Source organism: Armigeres subalbatus, chromosome 3, assembly GCF_024139115.2.
Source record: "Armigeres subalbatus isolate Guangzhou_Male chromosome 3, GZ_Asu_2, whole genome shotgun sequence".
In the NCBI taxonomy this organism is placed as follows: domain Eukaryota; kingdom Metazoa; phylum Arthropoda; class Insecta; order Diptera; family Culicidae; genus Armigeres; species Armigeres subalbatus.
In genome coordinates this window covers 269034574-269060043 of record NC_085141.1, presented here as the reverse complement: position 1 = coordinate 269060043, position 25470 = coordinate 269034574, and the positions used below count along the sequence as shown (strand labels likewise).

Here is a 25470-nt window from a genome sequence, read left to right as displayed (position 1 = left end):
GGTCTTATAAGCGTTTTGTAGATAGCCAGTTTGGTACGGCGGCGAACTCTATTCGATCGGAGCGTCTTGCGGAGTCCAAAGTACGTACGATTTCCAGCCACTATGCGCCTCCGAATTTCTCTGCTGGTATCGTTATCGGCGGTCACCAGTGAGCCCAAGTACACGAATTCTTCAACCACCACCGATAGAAACTCGTGGTGGGTGACTTATATTGACGTCTCTTGAGCCTCTTCCTATCATGTACTTCGTCTTCGACGTATTGATGACTAGTCCAATCCGTTTAGCTTCGCTTTTCAGTCTGATGTAGGCTTCCTCCATCCTCTCAAAGTTACGTGCCATGATATCAATGTCGTCGGCGAAACCAAATAACTGGACGGACTTCGTGAAAATCATACCACTCGTGTCAATCCCTGCCCTTTGTATTACTCCCTCCAAAGCGATGTTGAATAGCAGACACGAAAGACCATCACCTTGCCGTAACCCACAACGCGTTTCGAAGGGACTCGGGAATGCCCCTGAAACTCAAACTACGCACATCACCCGATCCATCGTCGCCTTGATCAACCGTGTCAGTTTATCCGGAAATCCGTTTTCGTGTATTAGCTGCCATAGCTGGTCCCGATCGAATGTATCATATGCGGCTTTGAAGTCGATAAATAGATGATGTGTGGGCACGTTGTATTCGCGGCATTTCTGCAATACCTGACGTATGGCGAACACCTGGTCTGTGGTAGAGCGTTCACCCATAAATCCCGGCTGGTACTGCCCCACGAACTCTCTTGCCAAAACACAAATTTATACGTAAAAATCGCGTAAAAAATGTCACTCATTTTTCAGGCACTTATCCTCAACTGATTTGCTCGCAACAAATTGCATTCGACGCAGGATCCTGTCCCATTGTTTCCTATTGGAAATTGGCCAGGTTGGACTGTGGGATCAGAAGTTATGGCCAAAATACAAATTTATACGTAAAAATCGCGTAAAAAATGTCACTCATTTTTCAGGCAATTATCCTCAACCGATTTGCTCGCAACAATTTGCATTCGACGCAGAATCCTTTCTCATTGCTTCCTATTGAAAATTGACCATGTCGGACTATGGGATTGGAAGTTATGGCCAAACTACCTTTTTTTAATAGATAAATCACAAAAAATGTCACCTATTTTTCGGACACCTAACCTTGATCGATTTACACGCAACAAGTTGCATTCGACGCAGATTCCTGTCCCATTGTTTCCTATTGAAAATTAACCAGTTATGGCTAAAATGCAAACTTTTACGAAAAAACCGCGTCAAGAATGTCACTCATTTTTAGGCATTTATCTTCAGATTATTTGCTCGCAACAAGTTGCATTCGACGCATAATCCTGTCCCAATGTGTCCTATTGAACATTGGCCAGATCGAAGTATGGGGTCGGAAGTTATGGCCGAAACAACATTTTTGCGTTTTGTCTAAAAAGTATACAAAAAGGCTATATGTTCGCTCCAAAATCAAACTTTTACAGAATGCCTTGAGTTCCATAGTGTTATATACCAATCGACTCAGCTCGACGAACTGAGATGATGTCTCTGTGTGTGTATGCGCCCAATAAAAGTGCGAAAAGTTTAGCTCACTTTTTCGGTACTTATCCTCCGAACCGATTTACTTGCAACAAGTTCAATTCCACGCGGAATCCTGCCGTATTGTTTTCTATTGAAAATTTGGAAGATCGGACTATGGGCAGAAATTATGGCCAAAATACTTTGTGTTATAAAAAAGCGCGTAGAAAAGTCTAGCTCACTTTTAATGCACTTACCCTCAATCGATTTACTCACAACAAATTGCATTGGACGCGGAATCCTGTTCTATTATTTTCTATTGAAAATTGGCCAGATCGGACTATAACCTTAGAAATTGGCCACAATTTTTGCCTTTCTTGTGAAACAAAGTTGTTCCGAAAGGCTATAATTTCTCTCCGAAAACGAACTGTCGGATGCTTCCACACTGATACACTTCCCTCCCTCTTCATACGGGAATTTGGCAGAAGGACGGTCATGATATTTATATCATAACAAATATTTTGCCCTCCGCTCGCTTGATGGGAATGACATTTTCGTTTTCTTTTTGTGTAGTCGGAGCTTCAGTTTAACAAACATCCAAAAGTAAAATCCTTAAAATATATGACTGGGTAAAATAAAACAGAGGTATGTACGTCAAAAAGATGGGGAAAGGATAAAAATTGTCGAAATTCTTATTAGCATATTGTAGATCAAGTTGAAAACCGAACCGATGTCTCGCGACAATCGCATTTTCTGGCATTTCCGGATGTTGCAACTGCATCGCGAGTGGTGCGCATCTATGCCATAGTCGTGCACCACTCGCGATGCAGTTGCGACATCCGGGAATGGGACAAAACATGATTTTTGGTTTTCAACTGGATCTACAATATCTTTGCTCGAAATAATCCGATTTTCATAGAACGGACAGATTTTTTTTTCTTTTTTACTCCTAGCTACTAGCTCATCTATTTTCAAGTACACACATTTTACGAAGGTCGAGAAAGGCACCATCACATGTTTCGAAATGGACAAATTGATATGAAATTTGTGAAAAAGAATCCACGTGTCTTGGAGGGACTCGAAACCTCAACCTCCTACTCTCTAGATAGGCGTGATAACCCCTACACAACAAGACCACTTAAAGGTCACGTTTGCGGAAAAGCCATCAGAATACGAGTACCAACCTCCACCGCGGTTAGCTCTTTTCTGCAAATTGGATAGCTTTCGGATGCTTGATTTGTCCAATCTTCACATGTGCTTTAATGTTGTATATACATAGTCAAGCGAGCCCACCTTGTTTTATTATCGAGAACATCACCCTCTATGCCCCACAACAACGGCTGGGCAGACTTGTATAGAGAGTGTAAATCAATCACACTCTGCTGTGCCAAAGGCTTGCTGACACACCACACCATACCACTTAGTGGCGAAGTATTTTCTCCACTTTTATCAATTATTAGATTGAGCGTATCTTGAATTCCTATTAAAAATAGGTTATGAATGCTTAAAAGTAAAGTTTGAAAATTGTAAGGATAGGGAAAAATAAAAAATGATCGAATTTTTGCTTTCTTCTTTTTGTCCGATTACGACATCTGATTAATGTTCTATCAAACGACAATGGCGACCTAGTTTCGGCGAAAATTTCTTATGCACGATTTATCGAGTTTTCACACCTCACTTTCTGTTCTTGCAAAAGGCGTGATATGTTTATTGTAAACAAACGCTTCCCATGTTTATGATATATTTACAGTTCAAGAAATGTTGATTTTGCGTGTTATCAGTTTTCTTCTGTTTAAAAGAAGAAAACCAAAACAAAATGACTCAAATTATTACTTTTCACACATGAAAACAAGCAGGCGCTAGGCTATTGCGCCTCGGCAAATGTATCTAACACGACAACTTCAACGTTATATTCTTATTTAATAAACTGCATCGTTAATTTGTGAATGAGCAAAGGTGACGTCGAAGTTCGGGAAAAATAATATTGCCCTCATTGATTCTTGATCCTACGCCAAGAATAGGGCCTATGCTGAACCTGGAATAAACTGTCGTTATCCCGTAAGCTGTACGCATTTCTACAATGCTTTTTCGGATGAATTTATTTTTGATTCAAACTTGCAAAATGGTCCCGAGATGTTATACATAAAAAAATAAACGGGGTGTGGTGAAGCTCAATAGCATTCAAGTAATACTTTGTCGACAGATGCATGCAACTAGCTGATAGCTTACAAATCTTATATCGTTATCCAAAAAATCTGATATTCATATCAGTTACTTTCTTGACATGTATTATACAGTGTGACACATTTTCATATCACAGTTGCACATATCACTCAACATATTTCCACACTTCCACCCATCGCCGATATCTATAGATATCTATTATATGTATCTATACTATGAGACATGTCGGATATCAGACGAAGTATACCTCTCACATGGCAAATCATGAAAGGATAACTTTTGTATGGAATGCAAAATTTCTCATCGACGACGTTGAGGTTGTTTTTGGGATACAAATAGCTCTCTTCATTGGTATATTATTTATGACAAACGGCAAACAGAGTGGCAGTTTCCATTTTAGAACAACACATCTAACATTCACAAATTTCTCTGATCTTTGAAGACTTCCATATGAAAAAAAGATACCGTAAACCGGGGTCTAATCGATCGTTTTTTGACTTTCTCATATTGGCAAGTTTAATTTATGATCGAGAATTTATATAAAAGTTTCATATAATGATTGCTTTATAAATGTCCAAAATGCATTTTTCCACATCGTTTCCATTAGCACCAATTGTACTTCATGATATGCTTTGCCATCACACGGTTTTTGTTTGACCTACTACGGCTGCTACCCAAGCCGTCGAGTGTCATTCAAACGATCCGTGATGAAGTAGGCAAGATAAAAATAAAGAACCCCCTTCTAAGTTGCATTGTAGCTTACTCGATATTCCAACACACAGCAGAAATCGCACGGAGAGCGTGTTATCATCTTTCGTCATTATCATCGCTATCACCGTTATCAGCTCCATAAAACTGAAGCGATTTGGACCAATTTGAATCGATGCAATAATGGCTGTAATGTCATCAACCTGAACCGGTGCGGTTGTAATATGTAGAATGGAAGCACGTGTTCGTTGTATCTTCTCAACCTCAACATACCTACACCGACCGGCTGCTCGAATGTTTACTTTTTATTTTGCAAACAGACAGTGGAACCACCAACGGTTTCGGTGCGGTTTGTTTCGCGCCGTATAATCACCATCGCAACCTTGTGGCCTTGAAGTGGCGCTTGTATTTATTCTTGGCGATTCACAAGCGACTTGCCCAGTGATGCCAGAGGGGACTGTAATAAAATGAGCTGCGTATAATGGATCAGCTGTTGTTGGTAGCAACACCGGTACATAAACCGTTCTGGGAACGGTTCGAAATGCAAGTCATCCAAGCGAGATTTCACCACCATGACGTCACTACATTGAGTAATGTGTTCAATCGACTGAATATCGTAGTAATGATGACTTGCAGTTTAGGAAGCAACACCGAGAAGGAGTTATACGCTTACTTCATGAAGTAATTTAAATTCGTAGCTAGTATTTCTATAAGTACCGTTTTAACTCAAATCCCGAACATTACTCATTTTAGCGTTTTAGCGCCCTCAAACTAAAATTTTCATCGGTTTTCCGCACTGACGATCAAGATTACAAACGAATTCAAGATCCTATGGAGAAAATTACATGAATAAAGCCAAAATGGTCATTTAAACGCGAGTGTTCGGAATATGAGTCATGTTCGGAATTTGAGTCAAAACGGTAACGCTACGAATTTAACATCATTACTATTTTTATTGGGTTCTTTAGCCCAGAGAGTAGTTGATTATTACCTCGCTTCTTGCTTTTTATTTTCCTAAATTCACGAAAATACGTAAATTTCCAGATAGACATTTCCAGAACTGGGAGCATCCATAAATTACGTAACGCTTAGAGGGGGAGGGAGAGGTTGCCCTAAATGAGACAATTCATACAAAAATTTCAAATGATTCATTCAAAAAGTGCGCTACGTAATTAATGGATCTTCTCCTAGGCTATAACAAATAAGAAACATTATTATTATCATTATTATTTATTTATAAAAAAAATGGAAGAGGGAAACAACCCCTTTGAGTGAATTCTTTAAGAATTGCTTCTCAAAGAAGCGCAAAACCGCTTCATCTTTATAGAAAAAACGTTACAAAATAAAACTTTAAACTAAAGGTTCATTCTGCCTAAATACATCGAGGAGCCAGATACTTTGAACGAGGACATCATGAAGTTTCTTCATTCTTCGGTTCCAAACAAAGAGCATTAGGAAAGGAGATCAAACAGAACTTCAAAAAGTAGTCAAAAGGTTCAAGTTTAGTTCGAATATGAGATAAGTTTCGTTATAATACGTTATTCCAATTTCACCACATCATGTACCTTTTGTTCTTCAGCTTCCCCATTTTCCGTCATTGCTGCGATCTTAGCTCTTGGTTCATCTTCTTCCTTTCCATCGTGTATACGCTTTTGACCGCTTCCTTGACGGGACTGAGCTGAACAAGTTCGAGCTAGATGGCCACGTCGGTTACAATTATGGCATACATTGTCCAGATTTGGACAATCTACAGGGGCTGGCGCATCGTTAACAAGCACTTCTGAATGAACTTGCATGGAGAGACTTATTACGATGATATAAGGGACCTTTTCCTCGATAACATCCATGATATCTAGATCCAGATCCACGTCTTAGCTGAAATCGTTGAGATGTGCCTTGCGGTATTGCAGCTACTGTAGCGATGTTCTGTTGGGTTAGTTTCTGGTATTCTTCTTCGTCGAAAATCTCCATCTCTCGGTCTCGTACCATAGCAATTAGGCTATCCATGTCGCATTAGTTAACCCAATTTCGTTCAGCTAAAACGCGCACACGACTGTCACTTGTCCCTTTAACAATAGTCCGATCTATAGCCTCCATTTCCTCCTCGAATTTGTAGTCACACAGCCTAGCTGCCGCTGCTACTCGACGAACGAAGGAAATGTTAGATTCTCCTTGGAGTTGTATAGTGTTCATCAACTTGCCTCGTTGTCCAACAATATAAGTCCTTGATTCGAAGAATCGATCTAGCTGAGCAATTGCGTTAGAGAACGGATGTGTAATCTCCGGTGGTATATCTACAGCATTCGATGTTCCTTGCATCACAGGTAAAAGCTTCGTCCCAGCTTGAATTTTAAAGATGTTCATCTTCGCACCTTCATCCGTTGCTTGGACCAGATTAAACGAAGCTGTTACAACCTCCTTCCAATACTCGTATGCCTTCTTGTCAATATCAATTTCCCCTTCAGATGGACTACATTCCGGGACATTTAACGATCCGAGTGACATGTGGTTCATGGTGGCTAACAGGGACTCGTTGCCAGATGCTTGTTGTTGACACATTTCATTTTGTCCCACTTGATTGTTTCCGGAGTTTTCTTTGTCAAGCAGTAATAATTAATAATTATTAATAATTATTGTTCGTTCTGCTACCATTTGCTCAATTAGCATCTTTTTCGAAATCTTACTCTTTGATTTGAGTTTCATTCTGTAATAACACAGTAACAGGTATACTTTGTAGATTGACTTAGGGTCTGTCTCAATTGGATAATTAAACTGAAATTAAACTTAGAAGTGACATTTCCATAATTATCGAATAACCCTGCTCGCAGAGCAAGATTACTTTTGACAGATATCGAATCATTTTCCATCGATGTCTTATTGGAATTGCTGGGTAGCACCAGCCATTCTTATAACGGGGTGATTTTTTAATTTTCGAACTGTCACTTTTAAGTTTAATTCTTCAAATGAGACAGACCCTTAATCATTCTTTTTTTAGGACGCTGCCTCGACTACAGCTTTATAATGATATTTTACTCTGGTTTAACTGTCAGAGTTCAATCATATTTATCAGATTATGTCTCGTCTACAGCTCTGTAGACTCTGATTACTATTCAGGAGTCCTGACGCTCTGCATTAACAAGGGTTAAGTGCGCAATAGTGGACCCCAAACCAATAGTGGACCCTCCAGCCATTTTTGCATTATTACAGCACAATGTTTACATTTTACTACGAAATTCCACCGGGAGAACCTACCTTACAGTCCTATGATTTGATTATATGGATTGGAAATGCTATGGAAAGTAAAATTAGATGATTTTTTACAATTCTATTAAAAATAAACACGAGAGTGTCCATTAGAGTCATTCAAAATTTGACTTTTTTGCACCCCTACCCCCACCCCAATGCTTAAAATATTGCATTTTCCGTTTTAATAATCCTCCTAAATTTTTAGTTAATTTGGATTTAATTTGAGTGAATACGCGCAGTTTGAAGTTTGTATTTAATTCTGAAAAGTTTACTGTAAATGTCAGTAAATGTATTTTTGCCTTTCTCATACAACAAAGTTGTACAGAAAGGCTATACGATTGATTGTTTGCCATTGAAAATTGGCAAGATCGGACATTGCATATCTTAATTATTAAAAAATCATTGTTTTTTTTTCCAAAGGACCCCCCCCCTCTTGAAAAAAAAAACGATTTTTTTGGCAAAAATGGTGAGAATGCGTTTTACTCAATTCCAAAACATGCAAAATGATAAAAAAAATGTGATTTACTCCACTAAAGAGCTTATTTGACCTTTCTAATGTGATTTTTTCAATATACTGTATAATGCACGAGAAAGGCATCTCACTGCTAGGTCGATTAATTTTTTTTTTTTATTTAAGAAAATTGCCATGATAGCGTGGTAGTATTTCCATCATATAGTCCTTTCAAAGAGAATACCGCTACCAGTAATAACGATTTACAAGATCCGGCCGGAATCCCATTCGTGGCATAAAAACAAATAATAGCAATACTATTGGCCCTCCTTAGCCGTACGGTAAGACGTGCCTCAAAGCAAGACCATGCTGAGGGTGGCTGGGTTCGATTTCGGATTAGAAATTGTCTCGACTTCCCTGGGCATTAAAGTATCATCGTGTTATCCTCATGATATACGAATGTAAAAATGGTAACTAGGCTTAGAAACGTCTCAGTTTGTGTGGAAGTGCTTAACTAAGCTGAGGCTCTCTCTCAGTGAGAAAGTGAAAGTTTGTTTCTTGTCCAGTCGTGTTTCTCCAGTAAGCGGATCGGCCGGTCGTCGAAATTTAATTTTGTTTTGCGCGGAAAGCAAATTTTATTCTCACCGAAATTTTATTCATTTATTCCGAAATTTTATTCTGCTTTATTTATTTAATGTGTTTATCAACACGCATCTTACAGCCCAAATGATTTTATATAATGCTATTCAAACTAATACTAAAGCGTACAGGCTCTTAATGGTTCAACAAGTTACAAAATAAACGAAAAGTAGAACTATGTACGAAGAGCAAACAAATTGAAAAACTTTCGTCTAAGATTAGAGCGACTAACACTAAAGTCGAACACTGAAGCCACTCTGTTGAAGATCCTTTGCAATCCAGTAATCGCACCGTGCATGCTGTAGTTGGTGCGTTGGAAAGGTAAACGGAGCATGAGGTTATTTCTCAAAGACCGAGGGGCAACGTTAATGTTCACATGCCCAAGAATCGTTGGACAGTCTAAGCGACTTTGAAGAGCGTCGGCGATGAACAAAGCCCTCGCCGTATTCCTACGCACGTACAGGGCTCCAGATGTATTAGTTGGCAACGATCGTGGTAACTCGGCAGATGAACAGGGTTTCTCCATGGTAATTTGCGTAGTGCGTAGCGCAAAAACCTGCGTTGTACCGACTCGATTCTCTCAACGCCATTGTTGTAGTTTGGGCTCCAGACTTCAGAAAGGTATTCTAAGATGGAGCGCGATAAAGAACAGTATAACGCTTTCAGGCAGTAGATGTCGCTGAAGTTTTTGGCGATTCTGAAGATGCATCCGAGAGATCGAGAAGCTTTAGCTACAACATACGATACATGCTGTTTAAATGTGAGTTGGGAATCCAAGATAACTCCCAGATCCTTAATATTGTCCACGCGTACGATATCTGCGTTCAACAAACGGTAGCTGAAGTGAATCGGATTTTTTTCCGCGAAAAGGAAATTACTGAACATTTCTTCGGGTGTACCATCATACGGTTGAGTCTGCACCAATCAGCGAACAATTCAAGCTGCTGTTGGAGAAAGCAACAATCTTCTGTTGAGCGAATTAGACAAAACATCTTGAGGTCGTCAGCGAATGACAATCGTGGTGCCTTCAAAGCTAGATGCACGTCATTGAAGTACAATAGAAAAGGAATGGACCCAAGTGGCTACCTTGAGGTATCCCTGATGTTGAAATAAAGCTGGGAGCCTGGTTATCTCCAATGATAACCGCGGTCTTGCGGTCTGTGAGGTATGAACGGAACCAATGTAGGAAGCTACCGTTAATGCCGAACTTGTTCATTTTGCAATCGCAATGTCGTGATTCACTTTATCGAAAGCAGCGGCCAGGTCCGTGTAAATCACATCGGTTTGCGCACGTTGTACCATACTATTTGTTATAAAGGAAGTCAGGCAGAGCAAATTAGTAGCTGTCGATCGCCCAGACGTGAAGCCATGTTGGTCGTTACTGAGAAACGGTTTGCAATGGGCCTCAAGTGGCTCCAAAATAACCAGCTCGAATAATTTGGAAACAGCGTTTAATGAAGTGATCCCGCGGTAGTTATTGATATCGCGTTTGTTGCCCTTCTTGTGAACCGGAAACATGTTTGCAGTTTTCCAGCAAGCAGGAAAAATACCACTATTGATTGATGCTTGGAAGAGAAGAAGTATCGGGGTCACCAGAACGTCCAAATGTCTTTTTAGTAGAACCGAGGGAAAACCGTCGGGTCCCGGAGAGAAGCTACATTTAAGCCGAGAAGAAGCACTGATAACCATCGTTGCATCAGTGTCGAAGGCGCCAAGAGTTTGGTTGACGGTCGGAGCAGTAATCGCAGCGTTCTCAATTTCCACGGCTGTTAGTGCCTCGTTTGAGAACACGCTCGAAAACTTCTCGGAAAAGAGCGAACAAATGTCCTGGGTCGTAGATGCCGTGTTGTCATTGAGCGTCATGGAGGAAGGTAATCCAGATTCCTTGCGTTGCTCGTTGACGTATTGCCAGAAGCGTTTAGGATGCGATTTGAGGTTGCGTTGAATATTAAGCTGATATCGAGAGTGACACTCCTTACTGGCTCGCTTGTACTCATAATTGAGCCTAACATAATGGTTGCGCAGTGAGACTGAACGATGCTTGGAAAACTGCCGTAAAGCAGCTTTTTTAGTAGTTTTCAACCGTCGCAGCGAGCTGGAGTACCATGGAGGACTAACTATCTTACGACGAACTTTCTTTGGAACGTGTTGATCAATGACGTACGCCAAAACATTGCAAAAAGTTTGTGCTCCGATATTCACATCTTCTAGGTCCAGAATGTTACGCCAATCGATGGATGACAGTAGCTCAGTGATGTTATGATGGTCGGCTTTGCGGAAATCGAAAGATACGGATTCATAAGAGGTATTGAAATCATGCGTCAATCCGAGGTTAACCACGACGAGCAGCGGCGGATGGTGTGCCACTGATTTTACTAGCGGTGCAGGTGCAATCAGGGAAGATGTAGCTGTGCTATGATCACTGATGAAGCAGAGATCAAGGTGACGATTATTCTCGTTGGCGATGGAACTAACTTGAACTAATGCTGCTGAACTATAACTATCGAGAAGCTTTACCGCTCCGGTGTGTAGAGAAGAATGATCTGTGTCTGGATAGAGATAGCCGTTGGGTGAAGTTATCCACGTTATGCTCGGTAGATTAAAATCCCCAAAATTATGATTTCATCAAGCGCAGTTGCTATTTCTAGAATATTAAAAAGCGAACTGCAGTGAGCTTCAACATATTCTGTATCCCGGACTCGGTCAGGTGGGATATATAGCGCACACAAAAACAGTTTACGGTCACTAAGTTCGATCGTTATCCAAACCTGCTCGAGGCAGTCCCACGATGATTTTTCGACAGCTTTTGCTTTAAGACTAGAATTCACGGCAATCAGTACATCGCCACCTATTGTTTTACGACTGTTGTTGGAATTTCGATCGCATCGAAAAACCTCGTAAGCAGGACCAAATATCTGGCTGGAAAGCGTGTCATCTTTCAACCAAGTCTCAACGAGAACTATGATATCGAAGCACTGATCAGATGCTGCAAGGCGGTAATCCTCGACCGTGGAATTAATGCCACCCACATTTTGGTAGTAAAGCAGCAGTCGTTCATGTAGCTTCTGGAGCGGATGTGTGGAACTGAAAGCGATGAGCGAATCAATACTGGAATATTGCAAAACATTGGGGTATACTTGCATCCGCGAGGATTTTGGAAGACCTCCTCGCCGACACCATACGCAGGACCAAGACGGTTGCAGGTCGTTGACGGGAAGGGCTCGACTGCGATGGGTGGCTTAGAGGCTTCCATACAGCTTACGGCTAGCGTGCGTCCCAGTGACTCGATGCATACAGTACGGTTAGATTCGTCCGAAAAAAGTTGACTGGAAGTCGTAGATATTTCAAAACACGAAGTGTTCGAGAAAGAATTGTACTTGCCCGAATTTGGATTTTGGAAGTCCTCTTCACCGACCCCAAACACAGGACTGGGACGGCTGCTGGTCGTCGGCTGGAACGGCTCGACTGTGATGGGGGGGTCCAAGGCTTCCAATAGGCTTCGGGCAGTCGTGCGTCCCAGTTTCCAAAGATGGTTATTGTTTGCGCGGGTGAGTGAGTTAATCAGAAAGTGAAAATTTAGTTTGCATCCAGTTGTGTAGGGGCTCATTCACAAATTACATAACGCCCTGAGGGGTGGGTGGGTACCCAATATTCCGTTACAAAATGTTACGGCTTGTCTAGGGAGTGGGTGGGTTTGTTCAGTTCTGTTACGGGTAACGAATAATGTAAAAAATGATATCACTAATTAAATTCAAATTTGACAGCATTATTATTTATTCTGCTTTGCGCGGGTGAATGAGTTAATCAGAAAGTGAAAATTTAATTTGCATCCAGTTGTGTACTGTGCGGTCGATAAAATTAATAATTGGTGTTCGTTTGAATGTGTTTGTTCGAAATCAATCAAACTACACGCTATACACGGCAGACCGTTTACCAAAACGAACCCTGCCACACTCCCTACCCCATATACCCAAATTCCAGTGATTTTTCGTGGAAGTGCAGATGACTCGTCAGCTTCCATCAAAGCGAGTATCACGTCAACAGTTTCCTACTTATTCCTTAATTGACCTACATTCGGACACGGCCGGCGCTGGTATTGCTTATTTTGGGTCACCAGTTCTTACACATTGAAGATGATGTTAGTCCCAAAGTTCATCTGTTGGTTCTCTGTGTAATTACTAATTACCTGGCAATAACGGAGTAGCAACCGTGGGCGGTCAATCATGCTCATGCTCATGCTTACTAAGCTGTGGCTCTGTCCCAGTGTGGGGATGTAATGCCAATAAGAAGAAGAAGAAGCAATATTATTTCGAGAAAGCTTCATCATTGCACTTACACATAAGTTTACGATGTAGCTTATGAAAGCTGAACTAAATAGTAAAATTTCTGTAGAGGGAAGTGCTAAAGCGTAAGAGGCTGCCGGTAATGCATGTCGTTTTTCAAATGATTGATACAAAAATAATATTCGTGCACATGTTTGAATGACTTGGAAAATAACTGTGAGATGAGCAAGAAAAAAAAACACACGGTTCGAAAGAAAACCGTAGGATGAAATTCCAGAAATCTCGATTAACTTTTCAAAAGGACCTAAGTAACATTTTTTTCATGAATTAATTTGAATACTGCAATCAATAGCTTTCATGTTGTTCTGTTGATTGCGCTATTCGAATTAATTCATGAAAATATGACTAGGAAGCTCGTTATTTTATTGGTAGTTTAGGCTATAAACATAATCAGACAATGCATCAACATTATATACAGGTACGCCATGTTGATATAGGGCTTGAAACTGTTCGAAAACAAGATCCATGCTGATTACGTACCAATTTTCTTGAATGAAGTTAAAGAAGCTCAGCGTTCAGCAAGCTCTACATTTCGTGCTTACGTCCTTGAAGACGAGGCTGTTTGTTTTTCCAATTTCGTTTATTTGGTAGGCTCAGGCGTGTATAACACTTTACGGAGCCATTGTTCTTTGTGATATATACAATCAATATCATTTTATTTTACGGTTAGTAAGAGGGGGGTAGAAGCCAGCGTACTCGTGGTGACTCGAGGTTAGTTTACAATGTTTAAGGATGGACAGGGCTTAGGATTTGGGATCAGGAAATTTCAGCTTCTCATCCGGGCATTTGGCGTCAGTGACGATGTGGCGTGTCGTCGTGCTCGAGGAATGGTTCGACTGGGAGCATCTTCCAGATGGCAAGAGCTATGGAGCTCTACGGAACAAAAACTCAAAGGTGCAGCCCAATCGGGTTGTACGCAAAGGTGACGTTGAACTACGTGGCTTTATATAATGTACAGGTTTTCGACTTTACTGTTCGATGAGAGAAACCAAAGCAAGCGTTTTTCAAGCCCAGGTTGAATCTGTTTTCGTTATTTCTAGACCAACATTTGAAAAGGGCGTAACAGTTACGCCCTTTTCAAATGATGGTCTAGATTTATCTTGCGCTCCTGAGATTGAGTGAGCATTACGCACTCTGGTCATAGATATAATTATCAAGATGTTGAGGTCAGAGCAAATTAGTACTCATTTTATGATTTCTCAGTCTAAAACCCCGGTGGCTCGTGATAGAAAATCACATCGTGAAAGCTGGGCTGATAATGGCGTTTGGTGGACTTCCTATGGAAGAAGTCAGAATTGACGCGATAAATAAGTTTGATAATAATTATTATTCCTTCATGTGAGTTACGTGGGACTTTGGACACATAGTAATCTGCAAAAACGAACTGAAGAAAGTTTCCCAGAACACATCCACTGCAGCAGTGAAGAATATTCCGAGCTTCTCTACTGGCATCAATAGGAGATGGCGAGTTCGATTCTCGATCCAATCTAGGATATTTTCGGGTGGGAAACATTCTCGACACCCCGAGCATAGTGTATCCATTGTATTTGTCACACAAGATACATATTGAATACTCATATAAAGCTTTCAATTAATAACTAAAACAATGCTAATAGAACTTTGAAAAGCAGGCCAAGTTCCATTTGGAATGTAGTGCTATGGAAGAAGAAGTTTGCGATACACTTACGAGATTGACTGATTCACCGAAACCTAAACTGCTAAATATTATTATTATTGCTAAATTGTTAGCAAGTTTTCAATACAAAATATTATCATACCTAAATATTGTAACACACTGGAGTCGGTTTTTGCGCGGAGGATGTGGGCCGAATCCCGAAATTCTAGTGAAAACTAAATCGCATAAAAAGTGAATCGTGTACAAAAACTGCGTGAAAAATGACTTCATTGTACATCGGTTATGAAGCGTTGACTCTTCCTTGATCGAATGGTCCAAGAAAATTGTAAATCCATCGAGAAACGGCTGAGATATTAACGATCAAAGTCTATCATATTTTCGTGACGTTTTTTGATTTTTCGAAATCGTAAAGTGTACCCCAATATAGAAAAGACAGACGTAGTTCTACGTCAAAAGGCAGAGACAGAACAAAAAAAACTTTAAAGAAAGAAAAAAAAACAAAATGTTAGATTTTGATGCCAGAAGCACAAAGAAAACTATAAATGGCCTGCATATAGACAACATCACGATCTCCCAAAACACCGCGAACTTCCCTGAAGGGTTGTTTACCTCGGGCCACAAGGGTATCCAATAATTGCTCTCTGGAGGCGTCATTTTCCGAGCAGGACCAAACTACGTGATCGATGTCATCATAACCAGCTCCGCACCTACATAAGTTGCTATCGACAAGGTTTATTCTGTACAGATGTGCGTTTAGTGAATAGTGATTAGACATAAGTCTCGACATCACGCGAATGAAGCCTCGACTTAAGTCCTCACCTCTGAACCACGCTCGCCCAGAAACTTTTGGAACTATGGAAAATAGCCACCGTCCAAGTTCGTTGTGTGTCCAATTTCTTTGCCAACTTTGAAGAGTACTCTGACGGACTAATGGGAAAAACTCGTTGCTCGAGAATTGTCTATCATAAACCTCACCTTCCTGTGCGCCCACCTTTGCCAGCGAGTCTGCCTTCTCATTGCCGTAGATTGAGCAGTGAGATGGGACCCAAACAAAGGTAATCTTGAATGATCTTTCGACCAAAACACGCATCTGCTCTCTTATGTTTGTAAGAAAGTAAGATGCGTGTAACAGGTTTCATCGACCGGAGTGCCTCGATAGAACTAAGACTATCCGAGAAGATGAAATAATGGTCTACGGGCTGATTGGAAATTATCCCCAAAGCGAAGTTAATTGCTGCCAGCTCAGCAACATAAACCGAACACGGTTCCTGAAGTTTTCGGAAGGTGGTTGAAGTTACATTGAAAACACCGAAGCCAGTGGATCCGTTAATGCGAGAACCATCAGTGAAATATCTACTGTTGCAATTGACATGTTCATATTTTTCAGAAAAAATGGAGGGAATAGAAATATTTCGAAGATGATCTGGTATTCCTTGAATAGCATGTTTCATGGACAGATCGTATTCAATTGAGGAACTGTCGTTGGTGAAGTGAACTCGAGGTGGATTATAACACGGAAGACAAAGATCTGAAGAAATGTAGTTGAGATAGACTCTAAGGAATCTTGAACGACAAGCCAGTTCAAGCATTTTATCGAAGTTATCTAGAACAAGTGTGTTAGTTGTTCCACATTTGATGAGTATTCTAAGTGAGAGCTCCCAGTAACGGTGCTTCAAAGGAGTGACTCCAGCAAGCACCTCCAGGCTCATGTTATGCGTTGAATGCATACAGCCAAGAGCAATACGCAAACAACGATACTGAATTCGTTCCAATTTGATCAGGTGGCAATCAGCTGCTGAGAGGAAGCAGAAAGAGCCATACTCTAAAACAGAGAGAATAGTCGTTCTATAAAGTTTGATGAGGTCTTCCGGGTGAGCACCCCACCATGTTCCGGAGATAGAACGTAGAAAATTGATCCTTTTCCGGCATTTTTCTATCAAATACTCAAAATGGAGTTTCCAAGTACATTTAGAATCAAACACGACCCCAAGGTATTTAGAAGATAAAGATTGGTTGATGTCATCATTCAACAGTTTAAGTTTCAGTTGAGCTGGGTACCGCTTCCTAGTAAACACAACCAACTGAGTTTTTTGCGGTGAAAACTCGATCCCTAGATGTCTGGCCCAAACAGTCAGATTATCCAGGGTACTTTGCAATGGTCCTTGCAAGACAGCTGCACATGGACCTCTTAGAGAGACCACGGCATCATCTGCAAGTTGTCTGAGCGTGCATTGTCCTTCCAAACAATTGTCAATATCTTTAACATAGAAATTATAAAGCAAGGGACTTAAACATGAACCTTGGGGAAGGCCCATGTAGCTATTTCTGGAAGTTGTCAGAGTACCGAGTGTAAAGTTCATTTGTTTTTCTGACAACAAATTATACATGAAATTGTTCAAAATAACGGGTAATCCACTACTGTGCAGATTGTCTGACAGTACTTCAATGGAAACTGAATCAAAAGCGCCCTTAATATCCAAGAATACTGAAGCCAATTGCTCCTTGTGCGCAAAGGCCAGCTGTATATCTGCAGAGAGCAACGCTAGACAATCGTTTGTTCCTTTCCCTTTTCGAAATCCAAACTGAGTATTTGAAAGCAATGCATTTTATTCGACCCAATGGTCGACTTTTGAAAGGATCATTTTCTCCAATAATTTTCTCATGCATGATAGCATGGCAATCGGTCGGTATGAATTGTGATTAGACGCTGGTTTCCCAGGCTTTTGAATAGCTATTACTTTGACCTGTCGCCATTCAGGTGGCACAATGTTGTACTCCATGAAACAGTTGTACAGGCCAAGTAATCGTCTTTTTGCGATATCTGGGAGGTTTTTAAGAAGATTGAATTTGATGTTATCGCATCCCGGAGCAGAGTTATTCGATGAAAGAAGAGACATAGAAAGTTCCAGCATTGTGAATGGTCCACCCAAAGAACCGGGATCAGTGACTGATTCTCGAAATAGCGGTTCTGCTGGTACGGAATCTGGGCAGACCTTTTTGCGAAGTTGAATATCCATCGATTGGAGTATTCTTCACTCTCATTGGTGGAAATGCGGTTCCGCATGTTGCGAGCCGTTTTCCAAAGTGTTGTCATTGAGGTTTCTCGTGATAGTCCCTCGACAAAACGTCGCCAGTAGCTACGTTTTTTTGCCTTGAGAAGATTTTTGAGTTTTCTTTCGAGCCTCAAATACTCTTCAAAAAGCTCGGACCTTCCGTGTTTACGGAAAGCCTTGAAGTCATCAGATTTCTCAGAATACAACTTAGTACATTCATCACCCCATCCAGGGGTGACTGGTCTTCTTATGACAGATGTACTTGGAACGCGTCATTTCTGAGCTTCTAGTGCGCTTTTTTGAATCAACTCAGTAAGGAATCGATATTCATCCAAAGGTGGAAGAGTATCAGTTGATTCAATACCAATTTTTACCGCCGATGCAAATTTTGGCCAGTCAATGTTTTTCGTGATGTCGAAAGGAACATTAACTGGCTCAGATTGTTGATAGCTACTTTTAATTGTGGTAACTATCGGCATATGATCACTACCATGGGGATCTTGAATTACCTTCCACGTGCAATCTAATGATAGTGAATTTGAACATAAAGACAGATCAATACGGCTTTGTTGACCATTCGGTCCTATTCGAGTTACTTCACCAGTGTTCAAAATATTCAAATTGAAATCGTCACACAAATCATAGAAAATAGGCGCTCTATAATCGTCATACGTTTCGCCCCATCCAATACCATGTGCGTTCATATCACCCAATATCAATACTGGAGATGATAGGAGGGAGACTGCGCTCCAAAAATGTCGACGATTAATAGAGGCATTTGGAGGAATGTACACTGAAGCTATGCAAAGATCTTTATTCTTCACATTTACTTGGCATATGACGATTTCTAAGCCGGGAACAGTCGGAATGGGAATTTTGTAGTAGGAGTAGCATTTTTTGATCCCCAAAAGAACGTCACCATAATGGTCATCCCGATCTTGGCGAATAATATTAAAATCGTGGAAGTTGATTTCATCTTCAAAAGAAAGCCATGTTTCACAGAGTGCAAATATATCGCAATCGGAATTGCGAATCAAAAACTTGAACACGTCTAATTTATTTTTCAGACTATGACAGTTCCACTGCAGTACAGTGATTGTATCTTCGGTATTGGCCGTATTATCCATCGAAAGATACAATTCCTGCAAGAAGGGGCCATGAAACAGTCAATTGCTTCAGATAACTTTCCACTGTTGGTATAAAAAGGTCAATGATAGGCCTCAATGAATTCGGAATATTGAATAAATTCAAAAAACGGTCCACAAGGTCCTTAAAGGAGATCAATCCTCGCTTGGACGGAAAACTTTTACTAGAAGTGCGAATTACTTTTTTTCTTTCGTTGATTCTCCTAGCCGGATTTTTCTTCGAAACATCGGATTTTGGCAATGGCGGGAATGTCTTACTGCAACTAGGATCAAAAGAAGCAGTAGGGACAGGTTGCTTCAGGATTTTAAATAAACCCCATTACCTTCAGATTTTGCCAAGCTTTTATGGATGATTTTTGTTCTCTTGCGGCGCGATCCGGGGAAGACGGTTTGCTTCCTCTTTTTCGGGCACGTGTACCTCCGCAGGATCATCCATATCGGCTGCGTCAGAGTCCAATTCATCAATGGATATGGAATCATAATAATCACTTACACGAACGGTGGCTGAAATAGCAGTCGATGCAGTGGCTGTGGCGGATGTGTCTTGCGACTTAACCATACGACTGCTTGGAGCGCTGTACCAACGAGCGCTTCACTTTTTGGGTGCGCTTTTTGTACACCGGGCATTCCTGCAAACCATGGGGAGGATTCAAACCACAATAAGCACATTTTGTTGCTTGTTGCTGGCAGGACTCCTCCCGATGCCTTTCAGAACATTTGCCACAACGTGGTTTGTTGTCACAAAACTCGGCAGTGTGACCAAGTTGTTTTGCAATTGGTACAATTAAATACCCTTGGCACAAAAAGACGCACCGGAAATAGCATGTTTTTAATATCAACATATTTTGGGAGCATCGAACCGGCGAACGTCACCCGAAGCGAACCTGACTTGGAATATACCTTCTTTTCATCTACCGTGGCTGCTGAATGCAATTCCTTGCAGTCCAGAATATCCACGGTAGACTCCATTGCATTCTTTAGGCGGCCTTTTCCCGCAAGTACATCCTTGCAAGTCAGGCTCGCTGCGTTGATCACACCTTCAATTTCGACCTCCCGCGAGGGGACATAAACCATATATTCAACATTGTACGCCCTGTCGCCAGCAATTTCATTCGCCACCTGGTATGTAGGTGCGGTGATGCGTAGTTTGTTCCTGTTGATCTGGCTAAAATCAAGCTTCGGAAAACGACGCGTCAAATCTCGTTTAATGCCGAGAAAATCTAGGCTCTTTACTTTCTGCCGAAAGTAAACAACCCAAGGCCCAGGCGAAGCCGCATGGTACAATCGAGTGCGCCCTCCATCTTTAGCAGGCACATTGCCTTCTTCAGTCTCCTCCTCCATTCTCACCCCGCAAGGTGGAAGGATAATTTTGCTTATACTAACTTAGAACTAATAGCAAATTAGAAAAAAAAAACTTAAAAAACTAATTCGATTATTCTAAGCAGTCCCACTCTGTATCAAACAGAAGGGAGAACAATAAAAAGTTTTGCCACTTATCTGCCCCTGCTGCTGTAGGTAGCAGCAGTAACAATAGCCTGCTTCACTGGCGTCGCCAGAAGCAGCTACTTCACTCGCCGACAGCAATCGCCTTGGATCCGTAGGTAGGAGCGCACCACACAATAGCCTTTTCACTACCGAACACAATCCGCGATGAGACACAGCACACACGTCTGGCTCGTTCGAACTATCGGCACGGAATGAAACGAGGCTGTTTGTAATTACTGCAGATCAATAACCCTTCATCATATAAGATTTTTTCACACTATTCACGAACGGAAGCCACAAGTTCGTAATTCGACATTGTTGTTTCAAAAGGGCGAAAGTCGCAAACGTAAACATTGACTTCTTCTGCTGATTTCAGGAAGATTTGAGACTTCTGGCGGTATTTTCCACTTCCGTTCGATAGAAGGCCTGGAGCGCCACCAGTTCCAAGTGGTTGTTAGCTGGGAGCGGTCCTAGTTTTTGAGGAATTTGCAGGAAAAGGCATTGTTTACGTTTGCGACATTGGCCCGTTAGAGATGAGCCAGCATAGGGCTGAAAATCTCTTTAATAAAGATATATATATAAAAAAAAAAAAAACATTGGCCCTTATGAAACAACCGTGTCGAATTAATCCGTACTGCGGTCTGGCGGGATGTCAATAGCTCCAATCACAACATGATGACTAACAATTGTCGCATTAATGAACAACAATTCGTTGGAGGTTGACGGAGGTACTGCAGTCGTGGATTATAGTTCTACTAAAACATAGTGGAAGATCTCCAATTTATTTTTCAAATAAAATTTTCCACATGCGAGTTTTTACATCGAGTTTTCAAACATTCTATAGCACAAGTTAAACACAATTGATACCCAGCACTTTTTCTAACCTTATGTATGGAGAAGTTTCGTAAAATAATAAATCCATGAATGTTGATAAGAAGTATATATTCATAGTTGAGAATTGTGTAACATTTCTACACAAATGTCGTAATTTCCGTTTCATGGAAATGTGGCCGTGAGAGAGAAAGGACAAGCGGAAATGCTTTGAAGATACTGCACCTTAAAATCTAGTCAAGTCACACTTGCATCGCTGTTCTCGTTACATCTAACCGAGTGTGGTCTCTCTTTCCACTAATTGCATTTGGTTGGAAGCTTTAATTGCCAGAGATTTATTACTGTCACATTAAATCGCTTCTGCCCGTACGACCGGGCGGCGTTACGGTCGACAAGTGATATCTCAGCTTGACGTGCAAACATGGAAACTCTTTCAGGTTGTGTATGGTTTGGCAAGGCCGAACGGAGAGATTGATATTTGATATTCATGAAGTTTGGGGAAAGCGAATTGGGTTAGGCGAATCGGGAACGGATTTTGACATTCTCGTCTGTTGATCCAGTGTGTCGATGGGAATTGGACAGATTGTTTCTTCAAATGCCATGCTGTTTTTTTAAACATTATTAATATGGCCGCGTGTTGAAATTCGAGCAACAGATATGCAAGGAGCCAAAAAAAGAACAAGCTTTGTCGAAGCAGTCATATACCCTATATGAATATCAGCTGTTGCACTGCGATGTTTGGCATTTTCCATGATGATCGTATCGAGGATGCAAGGTTTTTAATTAATTAACTAGTTATTTCTGGTAGGGCATGACAAATCACTCCACTAAAAATTGAAGCATGATGTATCAAGCTGCACTAAAATTGAAATTCATTGACGAGAAATTTAAAGCTCTTGTTTCAGCAGTGTTTTTCATATGTACAAGTGAAATTTAAATAATAACACATAATTTGAAAAAGTGATAAAGTCTCGATTCAAGAAGACCATTTTGATTAGCAACTGAAATATTTCTTCAACTGAAATGAAACTTATTTTAGCCCCTATTTTATGGCAAGTGGTCCCTAATCGATTGTACCATTACCATTTATTTTCAGTTGGTTGACAGCCTGCGATCGACATTCGCGGAAGCGGAGGTCGTTGAGTCCGGTGGGTCTCGTCTGGTGACACGCAAAAACAACGACCTGCTGGAAAAGATAAAGGAACATTCGCGAACGGACATCAAGGTTGGGGCGAAAATTTTCCTGAATCACTTCTCGGAATCCTACCTGACGGAGGCCGTGGAGATTTTGTTCGAAACGCTGAATGTATCCTACCTGGACAATCTAATTTTGGCCTTCCACCCACGGACGGTTGTGAGCAATGGGGTTGACGAAATCAACGGGGAGGTGAAGGAAGGCGTCATCGAGTGGGCTGTGGGTAGCGAAAATGCCGGTGGGAATCTGCGGAAATTGTGGAGCATTCTGGAAAAATATGCAACGGACAAGAAGATCGGTCAGTTGGGCATTGCAGATTTGGACGTGGACTCGTTGAAGGATTTGTATGAAGGATCCACTGTGCATCCTTCGATAGCGCAGATCAATTTGGCTGCCTGTTGCGTAGTTCCTCCACAGCTGCAGGAATATTGCAGCAAGAACGAGATTCAATTGCTGACACACAGTGATCCACAAGGTATGCATGCTAATAATTGTTATGTTAAAACAGTTGAAGTTAAATAACAACATTAACCATTACAGAACTTCTACCGCGACAAGTGCTGGATGATTTGGAGCTTAGCACCTGCCTGGCTGCATGGACCACCCGTTTCCAGGTGCACATCAAATGCCGGGGGGTTCTCGCAGCTAAGGGATTTATTGTTAGTCTGTCTCATAAGTAAATACTGTTAATCACTAACAACGTACGTAACATTCATGTTAATTGGTCGAATGTCAAGGTTAGGATAGTCACTGCTTAGCTTGTTAGAGAAGCGCCATCGCTACAAACGCAAAAATCTAGAACTGTCCAACGAAAACAAAAACCGTTAGAAATATTTATCGACTATCGACGAGAAGGAAACCAACGGTAGGACATGCTTTCAATGGCATCTACGTATTCATATTCCGCACTAGTAGCAAGCAAACTGGGTTATGCAAGAGAAGCACTCGTGCTTATATTTTTGTTAGTCACTGTCATACACGGGTACACGTTTCTTGTGTCGCATTTACTTCACATGCTTGATTACAGCGCTAAGCGAGCCTTTCCCGTGCACTATCAGTAATTTTTATAAAAAATAAAATGCTTTACTATGCACTGTACTCATATTGTACACAATAGTAGCGAACTTGGGCACAGGGATAGCAAATCACGAATGGTTAACGATTTTCTAAAAATTTTGAACAAATTGCATGTAACTTGCAATATGTAATATCTCATAGGGATCTACATATTTATTACATGTTGAGTTTTTGAAACACTCAAAAACGAGATGCCTTTTAATAAAATAAATATACTCAAAAATTTGCCTGATTTTTTTTCAAAGGTAGAGTCACTGAGGATCACTTCCTTTATTCTCACAATATTTATGGATACATATATAAATATTACTTGAATTAAATGTAAAATATATGTAATGGGGAGCTATGGAGTTTATAAAATTACCTAGGCATAAAATCATAAACTTCAGAAAATTTGTCAATTTCTCTGAGTTTCTTTGAATTTCCGCAGGGATGTTATGATTAAGAACTTTATCAATGCTTGAAAGCCCGCTATCAGCTAAAAAAATATTACAATTGTCGCTGCCAGTGGTGATATTCTTTAATAACAAATACAATCCATCGTGCGTGGGTTTTGCCAAAATCAAAAGAAAGTTTCGTCTAGAGATGTCGTAAAATCCCGATTAATCGATTAGTAACTAATCGATTGCTCTCAATTCTTGTCGATTATTGAATCGATTAGTCGTTGGGAAGTAATCGATTCAAAATTAATCGATTATCACAACGATTAATCGATTAATCAAAGTAATCGATAAATTTGCGACATTTCTAGTTTCGTCAAAATCCTCACCGCACCAGAGACCTAGTTACTGTAAACATGCTGTATGGACTGTGAAACTACATAATCCGACGGTTCACGCTCTGTACTGAACTCAATTTATTTGTCTATGATCAATGTGTGGTTTCATGCTGATTTCTAGACTCCATTTCTATTTTTTTTAAATTTGTTTTATCATTTGTGGCCTACAATATAATCGTTATCTACTCGTGATTCTACTAAGAGAACATATTTGTTGATGTAAAGATGTGCTGTTTGCAAAGAACTCCCCGCAGTGCGAGCTGTTCTTAGCGTGTTTAGTGTGTATGTGTACGGGAAGTGCACGAAAGCGAAAATGTGTCCTCGCTCAGAGTGACGAAGAGTCGACATTGTTGGTTTGCTTCCTTACTAGTTGTATGTTCTAAGCAATGTTGAACGCAATCGAACCCAGATGATTGATGCAAATTGAAATATTATAGATTGCAGCGCTGTATTTAATACAAACCAAACATAGGGCTAGAACTGTTAGAGGACTATGTGATGTAGGCATTATACACAACTTGTAACAACATTATTGAATAAGGTATGCAAACATGTTAGAAAAATAGACTATAAATGATTGATTACATAAAAACTTCAAACACTTTTACATCGAAAAAATAGGCAGTCTGCAGCATAGTTTTCGTTATTTTTGAAATTTCTATGAGCATTTCTTTTTATTTGTCAGTAAGTGGAAATTATATTAAAGTTTATTTGAGTAATTTGTTATTCATATACTGAAACTTTGAATATAACTCCTTGGTTTTTTTTTTTAAATCTGAACAAACATGGGTAGATTGAACCTAAGGAGTGGAATATATGGCAAAAATAGCCAAGAACGCAAATCCTTCAACTTATTTACTCGAAACATCACAACCAGCGAGCATCTCAATTGGAAGTTGGGCGCCAGTCATTGTTATTTGGTGTGGTATAACTTGGTGCAAGAACTATAGCGTGCCTGTGATGAGTGGTGCCCCACCTCTGGTATTAAATCTGTAAAGCTATGCGAAAGAAATGTGTAGGCTTTGCTAATCTTAGTTCGGAATGATTCAGAATACCTTACAAGGATTGTGTAAGGTGATCAATTCGGGTATCCTTGGACTACGAAATTTACGTTTATTTCCCCGGAAATTTCACCCGTAATTTCTTAAGAGATTCGCCAG

At 40.6% G+C, this 25470-nt stretch overlaps 1 protein-coding gene across 2 annotated transcripts in view; it reads left to right on the top strand.

Annotated features, from left to right (window-relative positions):
• Nucleotides 1-25152, top strand: part of LOC134224182 (glutamate--cysteine ligase regulatory subunit) — a 33789-nt gene extending 8637 nt beyond the window's left edge. For both annotated transcript variants that reach the window (XM_062703469.1, XM_062703467.1), the window contains 2 exons: nt 22357-22930; nt 22996-25152. In XM_062703469.1, the coding sequence (XP_062559453.1) occupies nt 22357-22930; nt 22996-23135 (714 nt within the window). In that variant the 3' untranslated portion in view covers nt 23136-25152. The remainder of the gene's footprint in view (nt 1-22356; nt 22931-22995) is intronic.
• Nucleotides 25153-25470: the final 318 nt, after the last annotated feature.